Below are 26,220 nucleotides of genomic sequence, written 5' to 3'. Positions count from 1 at the left end.
GGTGAACCTCACTTGTGGACAAAATATTACTCCCAACTTTTTGGATGGTGCAAACAAGAACAATTTACACACACTAGGACACTAATGGATATAGATTTTGCAGGCAAATTCTTGAGGAGATCATGGTAGAAAGATAAATTCTTACTACAAAGAAAATTAAAAGAAATAATTTTCACAATAAAATAAATATTTTTTATATTTTTAAAAAGTAGAATACACAAATTTAAAGACTTATACCATATCATAAAAAAATAATTTATTTATTATATTTAGTTTCTTAATTAACTTCAAAAATCTTAGGAGCACTGGTCATCATTTTCCAAAAATATATTATCTCTATTGTATTTATTAATCATTAGTCTTGTGTTTCTCAATGTAAGCAATTGAAACACCAAAAAGATTGTTGTGAGAAGTCAAAGAGTAACATGAGACTGAGAGCATATATACAAAGGGTCATATGACAAAAAATAAACATGGCTCATCGAATATGGAGAAGGAATGTGGATAGGGATAGAAACCTCAATCTTTTTTATCACTTCGCTTCTTAAGCACTTATTAGTTGTTACCGAAGAGCCGAATAAATATTATTACTGTATTAATCAAAATGATACTAATGACTATTTTACTATTGTTCTTAAGATTTAAGATTACAATGTCAAGTTATTACCATTGAACTGACACGTCGTAAATATTATTATACAACACTTGTGGGACCAACATTATTATATACTAACAAACACTTGGTTACTATTTGTCCTTGATCAAATCCATGCTGAAATCCCATAATTTCTTAGCCAGATCAGTGTTCCTTCCCTGTGAACTAGTTTTGGCTATATTACTGTCAACAAAATATTCACCACCGATTCCCTTCACTTGTGTGTGCAATGCTACATAACATGTTGTAGCTGCTCCCTGCAGAAAACATGCAACTAATTACTAAGATAACAAAAATAATACTTCCTCTGGTCACTATTATAAGCAAAAAACCGCTTTTTAGGTTCATTGAAAAACTGATGTATCTTCTGGCCTATAGTATAGACCAAATACATCAGTTTTTCAATAAACCTAAAAAGTAATTTTTTGTTTATAATAGTGACCGGAAGAAGTAGTACTTATAAGGAAACCTCTCATCTATGTTCAGTTAATGGTCCTTTTCTGGACACTACACTACACCTAGCTGATAAGTCCAGCATTTATTAGAAGATAATGTCATAATAAATGTTTTAACAACCAATATTTATTTGACATGTCCCTCACATTTATAAATCATAATTTATACTGATCTTTACATACCTGCTGAACATTTTTCATCACAAGTTTGCCAACCACATTTATTATACCTGTTGCATAAATCAAACATCAATAGTAGTACATCCATAAAACTCAGCTACTGTCATTATCTACATTTAAAAACCAGACTAGTTTTTCACTTAGTTTTTCACTTAGTAGTATCTTCATTGTTACATTTATAGAAACTAAAGTGCCAGTATGCAAACAAACAAACCAGAAAGGGAAAAAATCCAATTCAAAATAATAGTGACATAACACAAATCAATAACAAATAAAGTAATAGTGTATGAATGGTTAGGGAAGGTTAGTGGATAAACTGACACGTGTCTAACTTCTTGGATGGTTTTATTGTTGTTGACATATAGATAGATTAGTTGGTGTACCACTGAACTGAAGTGCTATAAGTTACTGCCACTGTCTTCCAATATAAGTTACTTTAGCAAATGACATAGTTTGAGCAAGGGGATAGAAGTTGGAGGACACAGGTTTAAACCCGAGCAAAGGAGGAAAAAAGTACTAACCTAACAACTAATTACTAACATTGGCCATTTTAATTAACATGAAGTTAGATGAAATAACCAAAAAAATGAAGCAATCAAGAAAGTTTATACCACATAATATTAGATAATATACATTATACAGAAGACAGTGTAGAATGCTAAATCACAGGACTAGTATAATTTCTAGACAAAACATGAATAGTATAATATAATAGTTACCGTCGATTATACTGGTATAACGGTAAAGATTGGTGACGATGGCTCCTGGATGAAGAGAATTTGCAATGATATTCTCTCCATCATCCTGATCAAGATGTAAAAAGTAATGTTATATAAATCATAGATAATTGACGTGGCAAGCAAAACCAAAGAGCCACTTTTACACAAAAACAAAGAAAAAAAAGGTCACCAAAACAGTAATTCTATATCAAATTCCGTCATTAACTATGTTCAAACTATAGAAGAAAATAATTTGCCACACATAAACAAGTGGTGACATTGGAAATCAAGGCTTTTTTTTTAATCTAAAGAACCAAGGATTTAATATGCAAGGGAGTCTATTTCTTATTAATCAGCCAGAAGTTAAGATAATGAAAGATAATGCTAACTTATAATGTCCTCCAATGGCCAGATAAAATGTCGCATTATGGTTTAGAAAATACTAGCAATAAACTACTTCGCTCGATAAATGTAAATTACACTAGTGTACAAGAGAAATCAACATACTTTGAGTTGTCTTGCAAGTTCATTGGCATGTAAAATGTTAGCAAGCTTTGACTGTCCATATGCACGCCAGTTGCTGTAACTGTAAGCAAATATAATTGAATGGGAATATCATTTCTCCAGTTGACAAATACTACAGAAATAACTTTTGCCCTCTTAATTATTCATGCAAGCCAATTGTTACCGTAAACAAGTAATGAAATATGCATAACAGATCTCCTTTCAACAAGTACTACAAGAATCACTACTCCATTGTTAGGTCTTGTTGGGACTCAATTATAATTTCCAAACAATAATAAATATTATGCAAGCGGTGGAAATTTACGAGACATTTCAAGAGCAGGGCCGGCCCAAGGGCCAAGTAGCCCAAGCAAGGGCTTTAGACTTCAAAATTTTGGGCTAAAAAAAGGCCCCAAAAAAAATGCAACTAGTTATAAATATATGACATTAGTTACATTACAAGTTTTCAGAAACTTGCTTAGCACAATTGGTTAAGATGAAGGCCCCATACCTTCTAGGTCATGCTTGGATTTGGCAAAACTTCATTAGTTTTATTATTTTTTTACAAGCCTTGTGTTTTTTAATTATTTAAAAGGCCTCACTATAAAAGTTGTTATAGGCCTCTATAGATGTTGTGCCGGCCCAGATCAAGAGTTGAAAAGATGTAAATTCTTAGATTAATGAAACTAATTGGAAATGTGAGATAATTAATTAATATCCACTATATTATACTCCTGTCCTGTAAATAGGAGGACTTGTGAAAAGTTGAAGTATCCCAAACCTTGGTTGATCATGTGAAGAGTTGAAATATCCCCAACCTTGAGTGATCATGTGAAGAGTGGATGTATCACCCACGACACCAACCATGTCCAAGAGAGAGGAGGGTGTGGGTGATCATTTGATGTGAGTATTATCATTCCTTGCAACTCTTGAGTGGGAGTATTGTAGAGTGATACATATATTGAGTTGGGTTATAGATTCTTCTAATTTTATAATGACGAACATATTTGTTAAGGTGCTTCCGTGGATGTAGGCAACAGGTGACGAATCACACAAGTCTCTATGTGATATCTATTGCTTTCTCTGCAGTGTGCTTCTGTGTGTTACATAAAATATTTGCGGTTGTGTACGGTTTTTTCGCCAACAATTCTAACTGGAACTAAGTTGTGCAAGTCTACGGACTACAAGAATACGACAATAGCCGTGCGAATAAAATCATACCAGCGGGGTTTTTGTGTCGAAAGTTTAAGCTAGCATTTTCTCCAGGACTCACAGCAAACCAAACACATACATTTCACAACCTTCATATGAAGTTTCCATTATAACTACTGTCTCACTCACACATATTCACACGCAAGCAAACTAAATTTCTCTTCCATTTTTAATAAACTTCCAGCACATCTTGTCATGATATGAAATGAGGTTACATATTACCTTGATTTGTCATTAATTTTGTCAAAACGGATTCCTTCAGAATACGCAAATTGGTGAGCACCTGAAGAGACATTAACAATTCTTCCTTCGTTCTTACTTTCACGTGCTGTTTTCTTCATAGTGTCCAACAAAAGATTTGTCAAGAGAAAATGACCTGTGGAATTATATTACATGAAAACAGAATGATCATATCTTCTCAGTCAAAGCATTAAACGAATTGGTAAAATATAAAATAACACAAATATAAACTATTGTGATGGAAAGTTCACAATTGACATGGAATTCATGTTATACACTATCAGTCATGAAATGAATTATCAAATGAATAAAGAATCAAACATATTTCCCACATACCTAAATGGTTTGTGGCAAACTGTAATTCAATGTTGTCTTTGGAAAGCGTGAAAGGGCATGCCATGACTCCTGCATTGTTTCTTGCAATTACAAATAAACAAACCAGAAAACATTACTAGTGCATTGTATGAACATGATCAAGAAAGCAAAATTGGAACACAGACACACGTGGAGAGCGAGAACAAGTAATTAGCAACCTTAATAAAAAACCAGCAGTCAAAATATAGTAAATAAAAGACAAAACGGCATCAAGGGTCCTTTATCTTTAAAATTATTTACACTGTTGAACCAACTTTCATTCTTAGTTCATTTCTGTAACAAATTTGTGTTCATGATTATTTTTTCGAAGAAGTGTGTTCATGATTATTGAATGATATACGACAAAGAATGTTTCACCACTTAGCAGCGCAATTAGATCGTCGTTCACAACAAGGTCACAAACTCACAATCTTAGATAAAAATTTAAAAATCTCATGTTAATTTTGATGGATTAGGTATTGTAATTAACAATCATTATGATGTACTTTAGATGTTATCTTGATGAACTGAAAATGTAATTTAATTTTTAAAATGGACAAGACTTTTGGTAACAAACATAGATGAAAAATGAAGTTTTATCAACATTTTTGACGTTGTAAACATAAAAAACTAACTTGGCATGAACATATGACCAATTTAACACAAAATAAAAATAAAAATAAAAGACTTCCTAATGCAGTTTTGTCTGAAAAAAATTGATATTTTGAGATCAATGTCACTTCCTTTTTTCTTACATCAAGATGTTTAATGGAAGATCAGAGGACTTAAATTCTGATGCAAATTTCTTGACAGATTCCAGTGAACTAAGATCTAACTCCATGACATCAATTTTAGCTGAGGGAATCTCCTTAAGTATTGCTTCTTTGATATCATTAGCAGCAACCTTATTTCTAACAGCCATAATCACATGGACACCACGCAAAGCAAGAACACGCGTAGTCTCGGCACCAATACCGCTGGATGCTCCTGTTACCACCATATATCCATATACCAAATAAAAAAATTGGCACATTCCAGTAATTTTTTTTTATCATAGCCAGTTGCAAGAATTTGATGGAGCACACATAAACACATAGAATATAAACACAAAATAAACAAATATAAATTATAGAGTCAACATAAAAAAAGCTTGTAAATCACTTATCTAGCCTAAGTATGTATAATATCTGATGATAAGCTACATACATACAGTGTATTAATTCCCAATAATTCTGCAATTTAAAAGCAATAAAAACTAGTATTTGAAAAACTGGTTAATGAAGTAGTTTTGTGAAGGGTCAAAAACATTTGTAACAGGCTTGGTTAATTTCATTATTGAAGAAAATTTGTATTAACATATACAAATAACTATGATCTTTCTTTTATGCAAGTTGTTGGTTGGATAGAACAACATAAACATACATAGTGATCCTAGATTGGAATCATTCATTGATGGCTAAGTTCTCCTACCTCCTGAATTTATTTATTTATTTTTTAATGACAAAAAAACTTTTTTGTTTGCATAGAAAGATACCCTTTTGGGAAATAATTAAGAAACAAAAAAAGGGTAAGAGAATAAACCAACCAACGAACCAGTGATAATAGCAGTGAGGGCAGTAGCATCGATTCCATTGGTAACTTGTTCAGCAGTTGAACTTCCTGAAAACCCAGAAGCCCCTTTCCTGTTGAATGGCCACATGATGATGATGATGATGATGATGATGATGATGATTGATGATATATCTTTCTCCGTCAAAGTAAAGTCAGGTCAAGAGTGCCTGAAACTGATGATGATGCTCTGCTTTGATCCAACTAAATATTTTATACTATTATTCATGCTGTTGACTTGTTACTATTATGGATTTAATTGATATGCATCGACGGTAAAATAATTTTATACTGTCAATTAATATCAACCATGTTTTCTGTCACATCACCCTACTTCACCTCGCTTTCTTGACATATGACATGACAAAATAATGATTATTTATTGAACGATCGTGTAAAATTATTTTACACCGTCAGTGCATATCAATTAAACTCTACCGGTATTTAGTATATTACAATGCAAAAATTTCATTTTAATTTATATCCATTGAATAACCAATATAATTTATATTATTATACTAGTTTATTTTATATTATAAATCATAGATATGTAAAATCAGGGAAACAGATTTCCGTCAACGCAGTTACAGTAGCAACAACCGTTCGACCGATTATAATGGCCAGAATTTATTTCACTGTATTTGTGATATAAACCGTCTCATATAAAATCAATGGCTGAGATCAGTTCAATTTTTGCTCATGAAAATAAGAAAAGAGAAAAAGAAAGAGAACCCGTTTTATATGTCTCCCAAATTTCTAATAGAGATTAATCACAATTAAAATAGTGATAAAAATTTCATACTTATAACATGATAAAAGAAACGAGAAAATGAGATTTATGTTTTAAGAGAAAATGATAAATTATAAATAGCGTGTCAATATACAAATAAAATAAAAAGTCCTTATTGTTCCATTGTGAGATTTTAATGGAAGAATACTATAAAATGTACCCATGTTTTTTTTCTTTTTAAAAAGAAATATATTATTAACCAATCTCTACACTCTACACAAGAAGACCAGTATAAAAATACCTACATAACAGGACGCCGTATATATGCGGAACGCCAAAAATAAACACTAAAACAAACACCAAACACCACCTAATGTACCCATGTTAAAAAAACTTAATATAAAAATATCTTCTTAAAAGTCATGCATTTAATTTTCTTAAAGTTAAAGTATTACTCCTCCATCTCAAAATATAAGAGAAAATTGGTCAACCAAAATTAATGTATTTAGTCCAAATTCTTAACCAAGTAAGTCAACTTTCTTTGACCAATTTTCCTTTATAATTTGGGACGGAGGGAGTATTTTTTAATATAAATTTTTCACTTTGAGGTTTCTTAAAGTGTGCACTTAGCAACAAGAATGAATTGATCCAAGTGATAAAAATTTTGATTCCCTTAAACATGTGGTCAAATGTTCGATTTCAGGCCCATGGATATGAAGAGAATTCAGTTGAGAGGAGAGAACTCACTTTGTATACCCATAGGTTCAGAAGGAGATTAGTCATTGTTAACGGCGGTAGCGTATGGAGAAAATTTGATTGAAAGAGGAGAACCGACTTTATGTGCTCCACATGTTCGAAGATCAATCGTCGCTAACAATAGTGGAAACTTCGTACCACCAATATCATGATAAAAAAAAAAACTGTGCCTAGTAGCAAAGACCCATTTTAATTTTATGGTTGTTTGTCACCAGATATAGCGCAATTGGTTTGTGTAAATGTTGTAAACTTTGGCATATTATGAGCTAAAAACCTACTCATAAAAATGAGTGCTACTGCCTACTGCTACCCCATATTAATCCTTATTTTGATGATTATCTTATCTTATGTTATAAGCACAATATCATTGCAAGTATATGTTACTATGTTGAACAAGTGTGAGTATTTCTACGGCCAAACACATTTAATTACTATGCAAACATCATACATAAACATGGTTCAAGACCTTATACAATCATCAAAATATAGATAAACAACATCCTATAACTACCTAATCATTCCTTAATTTACTTTTTGGCTAGAATAATACGACTTAAAAACTCTAGGAAGATAAACAGGTACCAAAAATCCAAACAAATTAAAACACCAAAAAGCCATATTAGCCACAGCAAGTGCTCTTCCAGCATAAATCCTTCTATAAGAACCACTATGCTCTACATCAACTTTGTAAATCTCATCTCTTAACCAATCCACAATAGAGAAAACCCTTCTTGTATTATAAAAAACAGGAACAAAAGCTCTTATTGGAGATGAAAATCCATCAGAAAATGCAACACCTTCCATAAAAACTTGACTAGCCAAAAGAAAAACATGTGGTGTAGCTGCTTTTATACCTTCTTTATCACCTTCAAATATTCCATGTAAAATATATGCTATAGGAGCATAAAGTCCAATTATTGCTCCTATGAAGACATAAAGTTTAAGCATTTTGTTTTGTGTATTGAAAATTGGTGCTTCATTTGAAGGATGAAGAGATGGAAAAGCAACTTTTGAGATGAAGTACATGTAGAATATTGAGAATAGTACAAATGCAAAATCTTCAAGGCTAACCATGCCACTAGCTGATAAGACAACAACAACAGCTAAACAATTGAGTTGTCTGAATGAGAGGAAACTAGGTTTGTTTTGTGATGATGTTGTTGTGGTGGTGGATTTGTTGAGATTATTGTTCTTGAGTGATGATGATTGGTCTTGTTGTTCTTTGTGTACAATTTCTTCTTGTTCTTTTGGTAGGCTAATGTCACAACCTGGTCCAACTCCACCAGACATTTTTGTGTAGATAACAAGAAAACTTGTGATACAAGTTATGATAAATGATGGAAATCAAATGAAAATATTGTTAAGTTTTTTTTTCTCTTTTTCCTAGAGAAAGTTGATGGGAAATTTTGTGAGATGGGTTTTGAGAGAAAACATAGGGAGTGAAATTTGGGAGGAGAAGTAGTAAGATAAGGTTAGATTAGATTATGGGGTAGAAATGATGGACACATGGCATGTAAAGGAGTAATGTTCGTGGCTTGAATAGCTTACTTATGATGTTTTTGTTAGACATGTGTGATTAAGTGATTAAATTGTGGAGCTTATTGTTTGGTTGTGGTTATTGTTCGGTGTCACACTAATTATAAACTATACTATAAAAAATGGAGTACGGAAGTGCTTTTTTGGTTTGATTATTTTCAACCATGGATGTACTATGAAACCAGCCATGGAAAATGATGATTTTTTGGAGGCATTGAAAGCAACAATTGGTCATTTCATGCGTTGTAAGGATTTGGGTGTAGGGTTGATATGACGAAGTTTATGGATGAGTTGAACATTAAAAAAATAAAAATACCATAATATGCATTTAAAATTAAGACAATATGTTACATGAAATCTAATTGACATTTCCGTGAAATTATTTATTCTATAATGTGTGCTTTAATTTTTTAGTAAGACGTTTTTAGCTCAAGGACTGCAGATATGAATTTTATTTTATGCAAGTAGGTAAATGTTAGGATTGACAAAAAAAAATTGAAAAAAGGATTGACAAAGAAACAAATTTATTTTAAAGATATGGTTATTTTACTGACATTTTTCTTACAATTATCAATAGCAATAATAATAACTGAAAACGACACAAATGTTTTGCATAAGATTAAGTTGATGTTTGGATAAACAGTGAATTTAACAAAATTACGATAACACTAATTTTGTTGAAATTTCGAAATGTAGGCATTATTAAAATCGTGAAGGTAGAAAACTTACATTATTAAAACCGTGAATGTGGAAAACTTGCTTCGTAAGTAGAGAGGTGGTGGAAGCAAATGAAATCATCTTTAAGGGACAACTTGTTTGGTACCAATCTTTAGCTAGTTTCTAAATTATGAATGATATATCGGATTGTATTGATCAAATTCTGATTAATGAAATGTTTTAAGTTATTTCTTGTAGAAAAAACTTGTTTCGTACCATTCTCTTCTCCCTATAGCTGGTTATACTAACGATCCCATACTTGGGTTCATGTTATCAGCGATAAGAAAGGGCTCTGCTTACTTAGTTCCTTATTAATATTGGCAAATGTTAACTAGTGCTTGCTTAATCAGAACACAATACTATTATAAAACACAGTACTATTAAATAAAAATAAAAAACTAATAAATAAAGGTTGAAAAATAGTTGCTGGTTTAAACTAACGCTTGCTTTGGTATGTTGATACTTAATATTTATGGTATCTTCACTCACAAGTTACTAATTATTAACCAACTATAAAATACATTAAACTAAAAACCTTAAAATGCTAGACATAGTAGAGAAGAAAGTAGTAGGGCACAACATTATCAAGAATAGACTACTGAGAAATTTAGACAATTATATGCCAAAAGAAGAGGAAGACAGAGCATTTATGTCCATAAAAAATGAGGCTCTTTTATAATAACAGGAAAAAATTTATTACACAAAATTTTAGTAAAAAATGCCATGAGAAAAAATAAACCTAATGCACAATCCCTGTTTGAAGGAAAAGGACGGATCACAAAAAAAACTTTCCGGCAAAACCTACCTTCAATTTGCTGACAGAAGACCATCGGTAAAACGGGAACCTCTGCTAATAAATTAATTGACGATAAGTCAAATTGAGCATATCTGTCGTAATTAAAAAAAATCCCCTATTTCTTTGTTTCTTCTATTTATGCTGCAGCTTTTAGTTTTGGAATGTACTTTATCTTGATTCCCTTATCAGGCTTTACTCTGGGTTTGGATTTAGCAACTCCGGTAGTTGCAGGCAACAAGTTCTCTGTATTTGCAAGAATGCTATATCTCTCCGTATTAGAAGATCGACGTGATGCTATCTCGCAATCCTGGACTGGCTGGAACCCGGGAGGTTCAGGGTCAGGTGAAATTACCAACTCCACATGATTTGATGAAATTGCTTCCTTCCATCCTGCATAAGAATTGTTTGTGATTCAATCAAAGCAATTAACAACCAAGCCAAACATACTTTTAATAATACAGAATATTAGAAGAAAAGTGATTATGTATAAGTTGGTAAAGCTTACTTTGTGCAAGAAAGGCTTTTGCAGCATGGATATGGGATTTATTCCCAGAACCAATATCACCTCCATCTATATTACACAACCTTAAACTACTTTGAACTGACAAATTTTGATCATCTTTTCCATAGACTACATCAACTTCTGTCCCAACACTTTCAAGTGGCATTGGATTTTTAGTTCCGTGCTGGCTAACTGGTCTCCAAAGCTTAACTCTTGACCGATTGTTGCCTCCGTGAAAGGAGTCAGTTTTAATTGGCTTCTCCTGAGCAACATTTTGGTCGGCCAAATTCTCTACTAAACTGTCCTCTTGAGATGTGACAAGATGACACTCTGATCGGCTGCAATTGGCCAGTGTAACTGATACAGATCCTATCAAAACCTCATTATTCTTAATTTTGGCTGGTTCTTTGTGCAGTCTGGTTTTTAAAACCACTGCATCTGTTTCTGGTTTAGGCTTCCGGCTCCAAACTTTACCACCATTAACTGTAGGAGCTGCCCTTTGATCACGATTTGTTCCATTTCCATATTTTGGAATGACTCCAAACTTTGACTTTTGAGAGTTCTGGCTTGCATACAAACCATTGGCAATAGTTCGTTGTGACTTAGGAAGCCCTTGCCGTCTAGCAGCCATTGTGCGCCGAGGGTTATGTCTGTGTGATGTCTGTCTTTCTAAATTCCGATCAGTGTCACAATCATAACCTGACTGTGCATCCCTTTCTGATGTTTGTGGCTCCATGTTCTGATCAGTGTCACAGTCGTATCCTGACTGTGTATCCCCATCGACACATTCATTGGTGTCTAGAAAGTGATAAGTTACATGTGGTGAAGAAGCATGATCTGCAAATACATCTTCTCTATGTGCTTCAAAGTCACATGCAGCCAAAGATCCTTCCTCTGGTGATACATCCTCTCCTGTGCTGCTGATGCTCCCTTTAATTTCTGTGTCATTTTCAAGTCGGCTCCTCGCCTTCTGCCTAAGCTTTTTCTGGCGTTTTCTCTCCAAAATTTCAGCTTTTCTGTAAATAAAGGGAACAATGAAATATTATCCATACATGACTAGTTCACGACAACTATCACATAGGAGTACATTTTGACCAACATCAAAAGTACCTTTTGTCTTTGCTAAAAAAACAAATTAAAGAACAATTATATTTTATCAAGTACCCAAGTAATTATAAAATGCAGTATGATTCGTTTATAATTAACTCTAAAAAAATAAGTTAAAAAATTACTTAAATTCAAATGAATTTAAATAAAATAAAAAATGTAAGTCGTTGCATAAGCATCATGAGTCGATTTCAAGTCTACTCTAGAAGTGCTCGTAAAACTAGTGAGCAAAACAGCAGGTAAACTTGGTGAAATTTGTTGCATAGTGCATACTAGTGAAGTTCTGTCTGTGCAGTCGAGCTGGTCAATTGCCAAAACCAAAACCATACACTACATGCATGTTTGATTAAAATATATCTTTATTACAGCCTGATTCTTGTTTATCAATTGCGAACTTGTTCCTCTCAGTTGAAAATTTGTTTCTTTAGGCTCCGTTTGGGAGTTTAAGAGTAGAGGGGACTGGGGAGGGCTTTGGAAAAATGGAAGAGGAAAGGGAAAGGATAATCCTCCAACTTGAATGGGGGGTTTATTTTTCTTCATAATACAAAATTCTCCTAATATGATGTATCGGAGGAGGATTTTGAAAGGTTTTGAAGGGTTTAGAAAAATTCTTCAAATCCTTTACATCTTTTTATAATACTATAAAAAAAGTAACAATATATCAATCATAGGCATTCCCTTCTCATTCTCTACAAAGACACTCAAATAAAATGGGGGTTTATCTCTCTTTCCCTCCCCTCCCCCAAATGCCCTTCCATTCCCTCCCCTCCAAATTCCCAAAAGGAGTCTTAGGTTTTGTTTTCTTAGTTGCTCTGGTTCAATGATTATATGAATTCCCTATTAAAAATTACCCAAAAAAAAAAAATTTACATTCAAGCTCCACTCCAAGTCCTAAATTCCGATCAAAACTCAAGGTGACTGCTATGCGACGGAGGATGATGAAAAAACATGCACCCCAGACTAAGCAAGACGAACCACACAGGACAGAAGAACAAGAACCAATAACATTAAAGGCACTATAAAAGGGAGAGATTGTGGAAAAGTACAATAAATTAAGTTTAACAATAAACTGGTTATAGCATTAAATGTACCTTTTCTGAGCAGCTTCCTCCTCCTCCATCAGCAGCTTCTGGCATCTCAATGCTTCGGCATCTTTGTCTGCGAGCCACGCATTCACCTGTGTTAAAGTAAATTCACATTTCATCACAACTGTAGTTGAGAACTACTTCAATAGAATCAGGTTTGATGTTTTAATATGTACAAAGAGAAATTGCTATGAACTTAATTTCCACTGGCACCTTTTTCTTCAAAATCAAACAACATGACATGCTATGTGCTGGACTCGTGTGTTAACGGATAATTCCTATATTGAGAGCATATATCAGAATCATATAGGTTTTTTAGCAGCCTTAGATGCCAAAATATTTGTGTGATGGTGAAAAATGTGTCAGATTTTATATTGGGCCTAACTCAACCTTACAAAACCGGCTTGTAAAGTGAGGGTTGCCCAAGCTATATAAACACTACACAGGCCATATCTCTAAGCAATGTGGGACTAAATCCAAATGAAGGTGTTGGAGGCTGCAACGAAGGCAACCCAAATGTCGCAATTAGGCGGATGGGGGCGGACCGCAATGAAGGCCGAATTTCCAACAAAATGGTATCTGCAAAATTGTCTACATGTATAAACACTCAATCAGGAAAGAACAGCTGATTGCTGAGGGTACACTAAACTAATATTTTAGATCCTTTTCATGATAATTGTTTTAAGAACAAAACACAATAAAATATGGGTCTAGTGGTACAAGCTTCGCGTGAAGAAGCCAAAGGGAAGGGTGGTAATGAAATCTAATCTTATACTATTATGCCATTAATATAGAATGGAAATCTGGTTGAATAACTGTTTGTTCATTTTCAGATATCGTAAATATGATTCATATCAGTTAGCTATAATTGAATGACTGTATTTGTACAAACAAACCACTGGCCCTGTTATTTGGTGAATTCTATAGGATGGCTTAGTCTTACTATCACTAACACCCCCCTCATTCAATATCATGCCAAGGTTTGAAAAAAAATTCAAATAAACCTAACTTACAGATTCCCGAACAATAAAATCAGTGTAGGCCTCCAAACAAGAAGCAAAACCCAGCAAAAACTATAGAATAGCAAACCCTACATCCAATACTATTTGGTTAACAATTTAATTATCATGCAAGATGTATCTGCATCTCAGGTATATCCTGGTGATGATCTATTCAATCTTCTTTAACACCAATTACTGAACACAACACATGTGTGTGTGTGTGTGTGTGTGTGTGTGTGTGTGTGTGTGTGTGTGTGAGAGAGAGAGAGAGAGAGAGAGAGAGAGGAAAGAAAAATATTTTAACTGCAACAGGGAAATGATTTTGAAGCTGGGAAAACCATTACCAATTTCTGCTCTAGCAAGAAACTTGTGCAAGCAACTAGGTTTTTTGGTTCGAGACCAATCTTTCCAGCCTCTCCATCAAAAACATGTCTTTGCATTGACACTGCTGTTCCACATAAAAATGTTTTTTCACTGGAATCATCAAGAATATCGAACAACTTCTGGGAAGATATGGGGAAACTAGACGACCTGGATTGAACAATATCCTGCAAACAATGTAGATATATATTGCATTAATAAACCTAAGGAATTTATCCAGCAAAAAGTAACCAGAACATTGATAAGTATGACATTGATATTTCTTACCAAAAGAGAAAAGCCAGCTCTGAGATAATTATGTGGAAGAGAATAGAATCCTTGTTGTGTTCTAAGAGTTGAGAGAGCTTGTAAAATTGAAGACCCTGGAACCTCCTGGAAAGCATTTTCAGTGGGGGAAATACAAGATATTAAGATTAATCAAGGAGAAAAAGATAAAAATAGAAAACAACGAGAGCTGAATCTGGGAACAGCAAGAGACTGCTAAGTCTTTGTATCTGTAACTCGTTGTTATACACTGAATTTCAAAAGTAGATGTATATGATTAATAATATTTCCAGACAAGAAGGATGTTGGAGAACAAGTTTAAAAATCATATTCACGTTGAAAAGGCACTTTCAACCTTTCAAGTTTCAACAAACACAGGATAGTTTTCAAATGCAAGAAAGTGTGAAAGAATAGAGTGAGTATGTGAAGAAGTATATGAAAGAAAAAAGTAGAGGCCAGTGTCCCTTGACCTCCCTTACTTTCATTTCTTCTAATCATAGCTATTTGACATATGACCATTACGTGTGCAAGGCAAGTCACGTTAAAATAACTTCACATAGAAATAAACTAACAAAGTAAAGAGCAAAAGAGTTTTACCTCTAGTGTCACATTCTCAAATGACACAGCTTCCTTTGCCTCTTCTATAGAGAGCTACACAAATTTTGAAAAAGAATCAGAACATCAAAACTAGATGTATTCTTCATATATGTGAAGTTAACAGTAATGAAAGATTACCTTATCCCAATATGCCCCTAAAAGATCCCTATTTTTCTTAGAGTCCTACAATATATAAGAAGCATTAGGCAAAATTGATGAGGACTTGAAAAAGAAATAAACATGAAAATACACTGGAAGCAAAAGCATGAAATGCAAACAACAACGTGCAAGATCATTGCTTCCACTAATGAGATATAAAAATAACCTTATCAAGCTTTTTCAACCGATGGTATACACGTTTATGTCTTCTATAATTAATGGGTGAGCAAAACTCTCTGGTACACTTGTCGCACTTATATAACTGAACCTTTGCAGGAGAGAACAAAGGCCACCCTGGAATTTCTGCCAAATGAATCAAATATATATCAGAAAATTTGGGTTTAGATTCCGACACATCAGTAACCAGCTTAAAAGTGTTTTCATAATGCATTTTACATATAATTCTGCTATTGTTGTATATGTCATGACTAATACATTCGATTAAACGATTCAATATTGACTAAATTTGTTATGATTGTTAATACCTTGTTGCTGTTCTAAAGCATGAAATAATTGAATCCACTGAGCCGGCCGGTCAGCAGCCCTAGGAAACGAAAGGAAAGGTTCTTTTCCAACTGCTTGTCTGATTAATGTATCCAAAGAATCATTTCCGTCTTCTGTTTTCATAAAATTGGGAGTACCTGAAGCAGTAAGTTTCGCAACTGGCATCTATTCAGCTCAAAGCTAACCAACAAACTTTACGGGATTCAACTGCACAAAGTATAAATAGTAAGCCTAAAAATCGAAACAAATTTAAAATCACGCGCTGATTACACATACATTCAACAACAATTTCACACAGTTATGTACAAAATGCTGGACTCATGCCAAACTAACCAGATTTTTTTTTAATCTCTCAAAATATTAAAGTCGGTTAGAAAAATAAAAATGTATCCAAACTAAACAAAAATGAAATAGATCAATATAGAAACTAAACTCAACCCTGTTAAATCTATTCATTAACAGCATAACCTTATCGATTAATATTGGATTAATTAAACTAATCACGATCTTTGAAATAGAAATAGAAATAGAATGCTACATACATGTTTAAGTTTGTTATTAAATCATGAAACTATAATAGAAACAGTGAAAGGTAAATTGATTGAAAATGAAAGAAAATGGAATAGAAGAAAATTGTAAAGTGTGATCTAATCTAGATCGAGTAAGGGAAAGTTAAATAGTGATAAGAGATCACGTACGTACAAGAGAGGAAGAAAGCGGTTGGATGAAGGAGAGATTCAGTGACGATCTGGAAAGAATTGAAAACGGAAGCGAGAGGAAGGAAAATGATCGAGAAAATGGCGTGGAAGAGAGAACGAACCCTGTATCGTTCGTTCTTGCACGCTGCAGCTATTGTATTGTATTCTAGTAGTAGGGCGAAAAAACGTTTCTAACAAGAAAAAAAAAATGCAATAACATAAAAATAAATTTAAGAAAAAAGAAATTATTAAATTAAGGGTTAAATTTGGTTCTTCAAAATTATAAACTTTCATATTTCATCATCGTAAAAACAATTGCACTTTCAAAGAAGCATTTTCAACATAAGAGAGCATAATTTTTTTAATGTTATTTTTAGTCTCTTTACTATTTTTCTTAAATATTTTTTTGTCAACATACTTGTCTTTGATCCCGCGTTTCAAGATAAAATTTACATATTAGTATATTTAACTAGTGTCATGTGGGCATTTTCCATATTTTTAATAGAAAATCCTAACTATTTTTCTTTTAAGGGAATAGTCTTTCGCAAAAGAAATGATAATCTCTTTCCACCTTTGATTTGATGATGATCGTATAATCGTTGTCTTTCAACCTAATTTGCTTAGCACGTAATTTGTAGTCCGCGCTTCTTTTAATATCCCAACCAACCATTGAGAAAGTAGGTGCTTCAAAGCTAGCTCGTAGTTTAGGGATGTGCAGGGAACCAATACAACGCATGCAATGACTTTCTCTGACGGAGGATCGCTTCGAAAAGTGGAATTTGCTATCTATTAAACTAATGTCTTTGGAGCATTAGTTAAGAAATCAAATATGTAAAGTTATCATGAAATTTGTGTTGTCAAACTTTTAAAAATATAAAAGAAAATATTTCAATAAAAAAAATTACTTGTTTCCATAACTTGTGCCTTAGCATAACCCTATTTTAATTATATTGTTCCATTTACTATTTATTTGATTTGATATAGACATGATTTATAAAAAAAGATTATCTATCTAAATAACTCTCAGGTGTGAAGAAATGTCAGAAACTTTTTACATCCAATGTGATGGTGAAGCATTACTGGAATTGAGATAAAAAGAGAGATTAGTAGATATATGATGTTGATGTTAAAAGAAAAACCAATATATATACTTTTAAAAAAGCCTTATTTATTTAATTTTTTTGTCAATTATAATTTTACTACATACTTCAATCGAGTTAGTTGTTAACTTCTAGCAGTGGACTTTCAGTTGGAACCTATAAATTGAGATAGATAAATGCAATCACTATTTTATTTACTCTCGGAAAAAATATAACCATAAAAAGATGATGCTGAAATCAAGTTATACACCACATAACCAAAAACACATTTAGATGTTTGGAATCCTCCACAATCATTACTATTAAATTTGGAGAACTTCATTCTCTAAAGTGTTGATAAAAATGACGAGGATTCTTGAAAATTACATGATAATCTCTCATTTTAGAAAGATCCCAACCCAAACAGGGAGAAGGTTTCGTTAAAAAATTCCCCACCCCCCTCCTTTCTCCACCTGAACATACTTCACTTGTTACTACTGAGATAACAGTGGAAGGCTACTCTTAGAGTGAAATTATCTCTTAAGGTAAGGTAAGCAAGTAAAAGTGTATATACCCTTCATTTATCTTAACTCGCTTATATTCAAGTGTGTATACACTTTTACTTGCTCACTTGAGAAGAGCTGTTTTCAAGATAAGTGTAATTTACACCAGTATATGTGCAATTATAATGGAAAATATTCACTGTTGTTGCCACTCCCGAATGGCATTATGTAGTGCATAATTAGGTACCAAATCTGTGTGTTCAAGTGTGAGGTTTGTCATAGGAGAAGTGTCGTGACCACTGTCCAACCATCCTCTTATTGCCTCTTCTTCATATGTAAAGCCATCTGCAGCTATGTATGGATCTTCCATAACTTCCTGTAAAACCAAAAACAACCGCTGTGATTATCATTGTCATTAACAGGAAAGGAATTAGATGTTCATATTCTTATATTACATCCCGCCCACCAACAAAAGAAAAACACAATGCTTTGATTTCAAGATTTGGATAGCTGTTGTGTGGCCTCCAATCTCGGTAAAAACTGAGATTGGAAGGCTACAAATGGCTATCCAAACATGCACCAAGTATGCTAAGGGATAATTTAGGTTGTAAAGGTGTCCGTAGCCCTTTGCATTTCTGCTCTCATTGTATCTTTAAGTTTCAATTTTTGTTGAGAAAAGACGAGTTTCTGGTTTAGACGGAAAAAAATTACTGTTGCCTAGCATTTTCAATACAATAAAGAGCAAGAATATTGCATACAATAAAGTCAGGTTTTTGATAAAAATGAATTTGGAACAAGTTATGAAGTATGATCTTCACCTGGACAATTGGACAGACAAAATGAGAAGGAGCTCGTTGAAGCTTCTTAGAAGTCAACTCTTGTCTCCTGTCTATGCAAATAGTTCTGAATGGTTTAAGAACACTCCAGACTTCTGACACAAGATCTGGCCGGTTTAACCAAGTCTTCTCACAACACCTCAATGCTAAATATGCCAGTTGTGTGGTTTGATAAAGAGGCCATTCACCAGCTGACGAGTCCAACACAGTTTTAAGATTTTCTTTTTCCAATGCACATCTCATATCTCTAACTAGCCCCGAAAGTGGTCTTCCAGTTAAAAGTTGCAACAGTATGATTCCAAATGAATACACATCTGATTCTGGTGTAAGTTTACCAGTGTCAAGATACTCTGGATCCACATACGCCAAATTTTCATGAGAGTTGTTACATATTACTGGGCTTGAGTCAGCTGAATCCACACTATGCTGGACTAAATAAGGAATCCCCAAGTCACCAAGTTTGGCAACAAAGTTAGCATCTAGGAGAACCTTACTAGGCTTCAAATTCCCATGGACAATACAAGGCTCACTGGAGTGAAGGAAGATAAGAGTAGAGCATATGTCAGTAGCAATAGATATTCGAATTTGCCATGGAAGTGGAGTCTTGTTTTTGCAGGCAAGATGGCTTTCAAGGCTACCATTGTTTAGGTATTCATACACAAGTGACTTAGACTCTGCACAGCTTCCAATTAGCGTTAACAGATTTGGATGTCTTACTCTACTTAAAACCTCTACCTGAAATTCAACCAATAAAACTGAGATTCTCATGGAAGAAGAATCTATGACAGATTCATTAAGTCGGGATTTTTCGGACAATTAGATCCAGATATAAAGTGAAGTAAAAATAGATCTCAGGAGAATCATAGTCGATCCTTTTTAAAATAAATATTGCCATAAATTCACCGCACCGGTAATTTCTAACTCTCGTATTACATCACATCAAAACATATTCAGAAAATCAATCAGGTCAGATGTAGTATAAGTTGGAATTACACAGTACAATAGTACTTTGGAAACAGTAAAGATGATAGGTACTGACCAAGTGAAAATCACAACCCATTCTGAGATCTTTTTGGGGTCTTTAATGAGCATTGACTGACTTTAATATTTAGAAAACCAAGTAGACACTACAACAGAGAATATAAGATTACCTGAAGCTGGAACTCCAATTGGCTCTGGCAACCATAAGAGGGTAGCATTTTTATGGCAACAAGCATGTTGCGAAGCAGTCCCTTGTAAACACATCCATACCTTCCCTCACCAATTTTCCAAGATTGGTCAAAATCATGAGTTGCCTCATTGATCTCCATGAAAGAAAATGTAGGGAATTCTACCACATAAGAGGATGTAGTATCCGCTTCTCCAATTTTTGTCAGCACTTTGACTTTCCTAACTGCATTTGCATGTTCTATCCTTAGCTTATCTCGTTTTTCCTTGAAACTTATCAAAAGGTCCACAGCAGATAGAAACTTCTCTTCCAACTCAGTTGCTGTACAATTGGACTCAAACAATTGGTTTCTAAGAGCTGAACTTTGGTCTCGGACCATTTGTAATTCATATATTATTTTATCTCGCTGATTCTTCATTTCTAGTACGTCTTGCTTTTTCCTTGCCAGTTGTTTTTCAACTTCTTTTCTTCTACTTATCTCCTTAGCACGCCAGTTTTGTAATGCTTCATCATCCTGTAAAAAATTTAGGTTGAAACAAATTTCAGGAGAAAAATGGTATCACTTTAGTTCATCCATAATCAGCTTGTGATTCATAGAGCACATTTATTACTACATGACTGCATGTTCATCGATGTCCAAATCCAAACACAAGCGTTTTCGACATTAAGCTGACAATCCTTTACAGTTGATAATATTCAGGCTCATGTTTTAAAACAATGTTTCATATACATAACATCACGGTGGTACTGGTAAGGATGCTATTGAAGGCATTGTGTCTGACGGCCTAGCCTGAATTTGGAGGAAAATGTCTATACAAAAAATCTTTATGCTTTAAAATTGCTAAGGTTAAGATAGAAAATGAACCAGAATGGTTAAATATCACACTTTTTAGTCTCTACAAAATAATCCTGCAAGCCTTTTTAGTCCCTGCTGTCAAGCCAACATATAGTTTTGAATGATTTCTTGAAGGCATGTTTAGATCATTATAAAAAGGTAACTCCACAAAAAAGGAGCTCAAAATTTGATTTCTAGGTACATATAATACTTTTATCTTGCGCTTTTGGTGTTTAAAAAATTCATATTTAATTAATCCCATGTTAAAAATTTCTAAATTTTTGTGGAAGAACTTTTTATAATATTCTAAACATGCCTACAAAAAATCAATCTAAAATTTATATTGTGCTAAACATGACTTTTACCAAAAATGTCCTTTCAAGAGCAGGGGGAAGTCGGAGACAAAAGAATTATCCTACCACAAAATAGTGGAAGCAACCAGAAAATGTAAAGGCATGCATGAAAATAGCATAAACTTGTGCAAACAAGGATGAAGGAGATCAATCACCTCTCACCTCATGAATAACCAATTCTGTCAACTTTGTCCTTGCAATAATGTTTTCAGTCTCTTCCATATCACTAGAATCTGCACAACCATTTCACAAGTTACATTACATTCCCCTAACAATCCCTCGTAGAAAATGACAAGTGACATGAGCTGAAAAACAAAACTAAGCCATTTTCAAATTAACAATAAAGGAAGAGAGAAGAAAAGAAATATTCAGCAAGGATACCTAAATATTTCAATACATTAGGAATCAATTCTGATTTAATTTTTTCAGATTGTTTGGCTTCTGTATTTGAGTCGAGCATCAACAAAACAGGCGTAGTCTCTATTCCAGGCGTGTCTTCACTATCTAACCTGTTTTATTGTTCACATTTCATAAAGTGGAAGAGACATCACATATCATCAACTTATTGAGTTATTACCAACATTACAGAATATTGTAAGAAAAGCTAAGTCGAAAGATCAAAAGTTGTTACAAGGGCATCTGAAGGAAAATGAAATAATCAGTTGGAGTTTCAGTATATTCAGTTCTCTTAGAGCACTAATTTGGTTTGTCTTTTAACGTATCAACTCATTGAACATAAAATACAAATTGCTGATAATCATTAACTTCATTGATATAAGTGATCTTAAAGTCTAATATATTTTCATATGTATTTAAACTAAATGCCTAAACATTACCAATGTCAAATTTCTCTAAAATTTGATCAGAAGATACTAATTGATCCCAATACCTTCACCATCACCTCATGGACGTAATTGTAGAAGTTGTATCTATTATAAAAATAAAGAATAAATAATGACCATTGCTTTAACGGGGATGTGGATATAATTATTTATTTAGGGGAAAGCACTAGGCCATCCATTCCCCAACGAGGATTCAAATTCTGTTCCTTTGAGTTACAAAGCTAATCCAGTCGCCATTGCACTAGCACCCAGGGATAGATATGACAACTGGATCTTTCAGGGATAATAAAAATTAAAAGATCTGAATCTTATTGTGTGACATTTTTAAATAATGGAATGATAGGCATGTTGGTGATCTTTCAAATTTTCCATTCAATGGTCGTGATTCGCTCCTCACATTCCTCAAATTAGACTAGCTTAGTAGATGGAAAGCCACACAATAGGAAGTTTCTTATTTCCTTCCCACAATGAGAGTTAAAAAAAATAAATAAGCAAAATGAGTTTGGAATTGGCACCCTGTCTTATGTCTGTCTGCAGCTGCTCCCATTACAAGACATCTAATATTGTGTTGAAAAATAGCTTCTTTGATCCCTTTCTCAATATTGTCCTTCTCGATCAACAATTTAGAGGCCTGTACCTACACACACATGCTGTAATGTAAACAAAGTCTAGAGCTCTTTAAGAAATAGTTACTAAAGAGAGCAGACAATAATTTGAACAGTGGCATGTGCACTTCCATGACATCTATGAAGAAAGTAGTTATAGTTACTACTTTTATTGTTATATATACATTTAGTTGTCTTTAAAACAAAGAAAAAAGCTAAACTTCCCCCCTCCAACTTAGTGGCATGTGCACTTTTGTTCTAAAACTTCAAAAATGCTCAACATGATCCTGAGACTGTAGATGCGTATTTTAGTCTTTCTGACTAACTTAATATCAGAATTGAACATAAAATGTCATATTTTTAAGTTTAATGACCAGAATGCACATGAACCTAAATTGAAGAAGGTATATTGGTATTCTTCCATCAAGAAAGTTGGCACAAAAACGGTCACAGTTATTTGAGGATGACAGTTTCTGTTTATGTTTGAAGGAAATTAGACGGAAGGACTAAAGTGCATGGTTTTGAAGTTTGAAGATTAAAATAGCACATTTTTTATGTTTGAGGACTAAAATGCACATGATCCTAATCCTAAGTTGGAGGGAGTAAATTGGATTTTTCCCTAAAACAAATACAGTTAGAGTGTTAGACTACAGATTCAGTTCCAGCAGATAACAATACATCTTAGAAAATAGCTTGGTAATAGAGGTAAAATAATCAGAAAGAGATAATACCCCTGCTGGGACCAGAGTGAGGATGTACTGGTCTAGGAATTCATGCACCTTTTGACTACCATGCTCCTTGAATGCCTTAATTGCATGGTCTTTATGTTCATATTCAGAGACATTTGTATCTGCAAGCGAAAAAGGGTACTTCTTTAAATAATACCCAAGCTATCAGATAAGGCCAAAGTTACTCTACCTATAACGAAGATTTCACGAACAGGACCATTACAAGCTAGATAAGCTATGCAGAACCAGAACCAAAATAGAGCATATAGATTAGCTATGCAGTATGCACATAAGTGGAGCTCAAACTTCATATTTTTGAGCAAGTCCGAATCAAAGCTTTAAACTCGGTTCATTAAGTACATGAGTCAAGCTCGAGCTTCATCTTTTGATCAAATGATATGAAACCTAAGTCTCAAGTGCTTTCTCAATTCAACTCCTTCATACTTTAGCAAATTGAAGCTACTTTAAAACCATGAGTATGACAAACTAATCACAAGTCAAAGTTTAGTCCATTCAGTTTCAATCTTCCTTTCTTCTTTGAGTTCATCGACACTTTTTTGAGAGAGCTTATTTTAACATGAATTCAAATTTATTGTATCCTTTATTATAGAAATAACTTATATATAAACACTAATGCTATAAGCGCTTAATTAAGCTGTTTATCCAAAATTAGAAACCATTCAATTTCAATCCAACAAGCATAATAAAGAATTGATCGATTAAACCACAACACCAACAAAATTTCCACTAAAAATTATAGTTTTGATGATCATAAAAACTTGGAACAACAAAAATTAGATTAAAAAAAACGAAATAATAATAAATTGGGAGAATTGAAGAGAGTCTGAGAGTGACTCACTGAAGGAATTGACAAGGTCGGGTATCAAAATATGAAGAAGGCAAATTTTCTTCCCTGAGAAATTCTGAATTACCCAATGCAATAGTTTATGGTTCTTCTCCGCGTTATTTCCCACCGCAACGTAAACGGTGTCGTTTTGTACAACCTCGAGTTGCTCTTCTGGAAGCGATACTGGTTCTTGGATGCTACCCATCAGATCCAATGAAAAGCTCTGGTGGGATTTTGGAATCGTTCTGAGTGAGTGAGTGGATGACTCGGTGGAGGGAGGGAGGGAGAGTGTGGAATTTTGGAGTGATGAAGAAGTAATTGATTTTTATGGAATTGGAAGCTATAGCTAAAAAACAACAGCAATGTAGTAATTTTGTTTTTATATCGGTTGTGTGGGTCCTACTGGGTTAGTGCGTTGGTGAACCACGAAACGACTCTGAAATTTTGGATTATGGTCTTTGGTTTGGACAAGGTGGTAGTGAAAACAAAACTCAATATTATAAAACACAATATTTTATTTTTAAAAATTGGATGCAGGCTTTTAAAATAAATATTTATGTGAGCTTAACTCAAGGACACGGGAGCTCGGGTTTGAATTCGGGACACTCCATTTATTCACTGTTAGAAATAATATAAAACGAGTCATATCAATAGTTTTATATTATTTCTAACATTCATCTTTAAGATAGATTTTCTAGTCACTAGGCTACTTGACCAAAAGAAAATAAAAAAACTTTAACATGTAGTTCCTCCAATTTGAATTTCGGCTCCTCACTTATGTATGTATGTGAATTTATAATGGTTAATCCCTTGGTTGATGAGTCACTTTACAACCTAGAGGTACTTAGTTCGAAACTTGGCATTAACAAAAAAAATATAAGCAATTATTTTTTCTAAATTTATAAGATGATTTATATATTTGTTCTAAAATATAGATTAAATGTGTTAATTATTTGATGAATTTGAAAAATAAATCTTGACGGAAGTGACCCTTAAGCATATTTTATCATTTTTCTTTATTTAATTTGTCAAATTGCTACTAATTGTAATTACCAAACAATTAATTCACAATTTAATATATTTTTAAAACATTGTGATTTTGACTATATACTTTTTTATATTCGTAGAATTGTTCAAACATTGCCTTACAAGATATTAAAATATGAAACTTAAAAAATTATTTGGATTTACTTAGGAAAGTGCTTGAAAATTTGTTTGTTATATAAAAAGTTTTTATTAAAACTACAACAGTCATTTTGTTTATTGTTGAATGATAAGGGAGAACATTACTAAGTTGATTAACATATATAGAGTTAAAAGTAAATAGACAAATCACAAATGACTTTAACATGCAAAAAAAAAGTGATGTTTTATTTTTAAATTGGATTCTACGGTGGTGGTAGATAATTTTTATCCAGATAAAAAATAAAATTCTTATGTTGATGGCAAAGTGCCAAAGTTCATTTGATTCACTCTTTGTTTATTTTTAGTCTTAATTTTGTGGTAGAGTTCATTAAGAAACAAGTTATTATTTCTTATTTTTAGTACATGAAAACACAAAAACATTTGTAAATTTTCATTTACTTTTGGTGTGTGTTAGTGGAGTGATGGATAATATTTTGGCCAAGTTTATGGCGATTTAAATTAATCATCTACTATCAACC

The 26,220-nt window shown here is 33.3% G+C and overlaps 4 protein-coding genes across 7 annotated transcripts; all 4 read right to left on the bottom strand.

Annotated features, from left to right (window-relative positions):
* Positions 1 to 562: 562 nt before the first annotated feature.
* Positions 563 to 6,184, bottom strand: LOC123914083 (short-chain dehydrogenase TIC 32, chloroplastic-like). 2 transcript variants are annotated; one of them, XM_045965075.1, is made up of 8 exons: positions 5,913 to 6,184; positions 5,075 to 5,306; positions 4,302 to 4,381; positions 3,948 to 4,101; positions 2,517 to 2,595; positions 2,010 to 2,094; positions 1,294 to 1,340; positions 563 to 912 (listed from the first exon to the last, which is right to left on the bottom strand). In XM_045965075.1, the coding sequence occupies exons 1-8, from the start codon at positions 6,016 to 6,018 to the stop codon at positions 748 to 750; spliced, it is 948 nt and encodes a 315-aa protein (XP_045821031.1). In that variant the 5' UTR covers positions 6,019 to 6,184; the 3' UTR covers positions 563 to 747. The 2 variants fall into 2 exon arrangements, with proteins under 2 accessions (XP_045821031.1, XP_045821039.1); XM_045965083.1 differs by having other exon boundaries at positions 5,905 to 6,030.
* A 1,634-nt stretch (positions 6,185 to 7,818) lies between these two features.
* On the bottom strand, positions 7,819 to 9,011 carry LOC123914095. The gene has a single exon (XM_045965092.1). It carries the CDS (start codon positions 8,701 to 8,703, stop codon positions 7,936 to 7,938), a length of 768 nt encoding a protein of 255 aa, XP_045821048.1. The 5' UTR covers positions 8,704 to 9,011; the 3' UTR covers positions 7,819 to 7,935.
* A 1,069-nt stretch (positions 9,012 to 10,080) lies between these two features.
* LOC123914071 lies at positions 10,081 to 16,956 on the bottom strand. Of its 2 annotated transcripts, none has more exons than XM_045965052.1 (10): positions 16,765 to 16,942; positions 16,044 to 16,269; positions 15,725 to 15,861; positions 15,538 to 15,582; positions 15,400 to 15,453; positions 14,806 to 14,910; positions 14,502 to 14,705; positions 13,163 to 13,248; positions 10,968 to 11,980; positions 10,081 to 10,852 (listed from the first exon to the last, which is right to left on the bottom strand). In XM_045965052.1, the coding sequence occupies exons 2-10, from the start codon at positions 16,225 to 16,227 to the stop codon at positions 10,599 to 10,601; spliced, it is 2,082 nt and encodes a 693-aa protein (XP_045821008.1). In that variant the 5' UTR covers positions 16,228 to 16,269; positions 16,765 to 16,942; the 3' UTR covers positions 10,081 to 10,598. The 2 variants fall into 2 exon arrangements, with proteins under 2 accessions (XP_045821008.1, XP_045821015.1); XM_045965059.1 differs by having other exon boundaries at positions 10,092 to 10,852; positions 16,761 to 16,956.
* Positions 16,957 to 18,064: 1,108 nt separating this feature from the next.
* Positions 18,065 to 24,907, bottom strand: LOC123914055 (U-box domain-containing protein 32-like). 2 transcript variants are annotated; one of them, XM_045965032.1, is made up of 8 exons: positions 24,569 to 24,907; positions 23,713 to 23,831; positions 22,892 to 23,013; positions 21,916 to 22,043; positions 21,697 to 21,767; positions 20,330 to 20,860; positions 19,161 to 19,913; positions 18,065 to 18,718 (listed from the first exon to the last, which is right to left on the bottom strand). In XM_045965032.1, exons 1-8 carry the CDS (start codon positions 24,759 to 24,761, stop codon positions 18,539 to 18,541), a joined length of 2,097 nt encoding a protein of 698 aa, XP_045820988.1. In that variant the 5' UTR covers positions 24,762 to 24,907; the 3' UTR covers positions 18,065 to 18,538. The 2 variants fall into 2 exon arrangements, with proteins under 2 accessions (XP_045820988.1, XP_045820996.1); XM_045965040.1 differs by having other exon boundaries at positions 22,892 to 23,007.
* Between the last annotated feature and the right edge of the window lie 1,313 nt (positions 24,908 to 26,220).

Source organism: Trifolium pratense, linkage group LG1, assembly GCF_020283565.1.
Source record: "Trifolium pratense cultivar HEN17-A07 linkage group LG1, ARS_RC_1.1, whole genome shotgun sequence".
NCBI classification, from domain to species: Eukaryota; Viridiplantae; Streptophyta; class Magnoliopsida; order Fabales; family Fabaceae; genus Trifolium; species Trifolium pratense.
The sequence above is the reverse complement of the archived record's forward strand: the minus strand, read 5'-3'. Positions and strand labels throughout refer to the sequence as shown.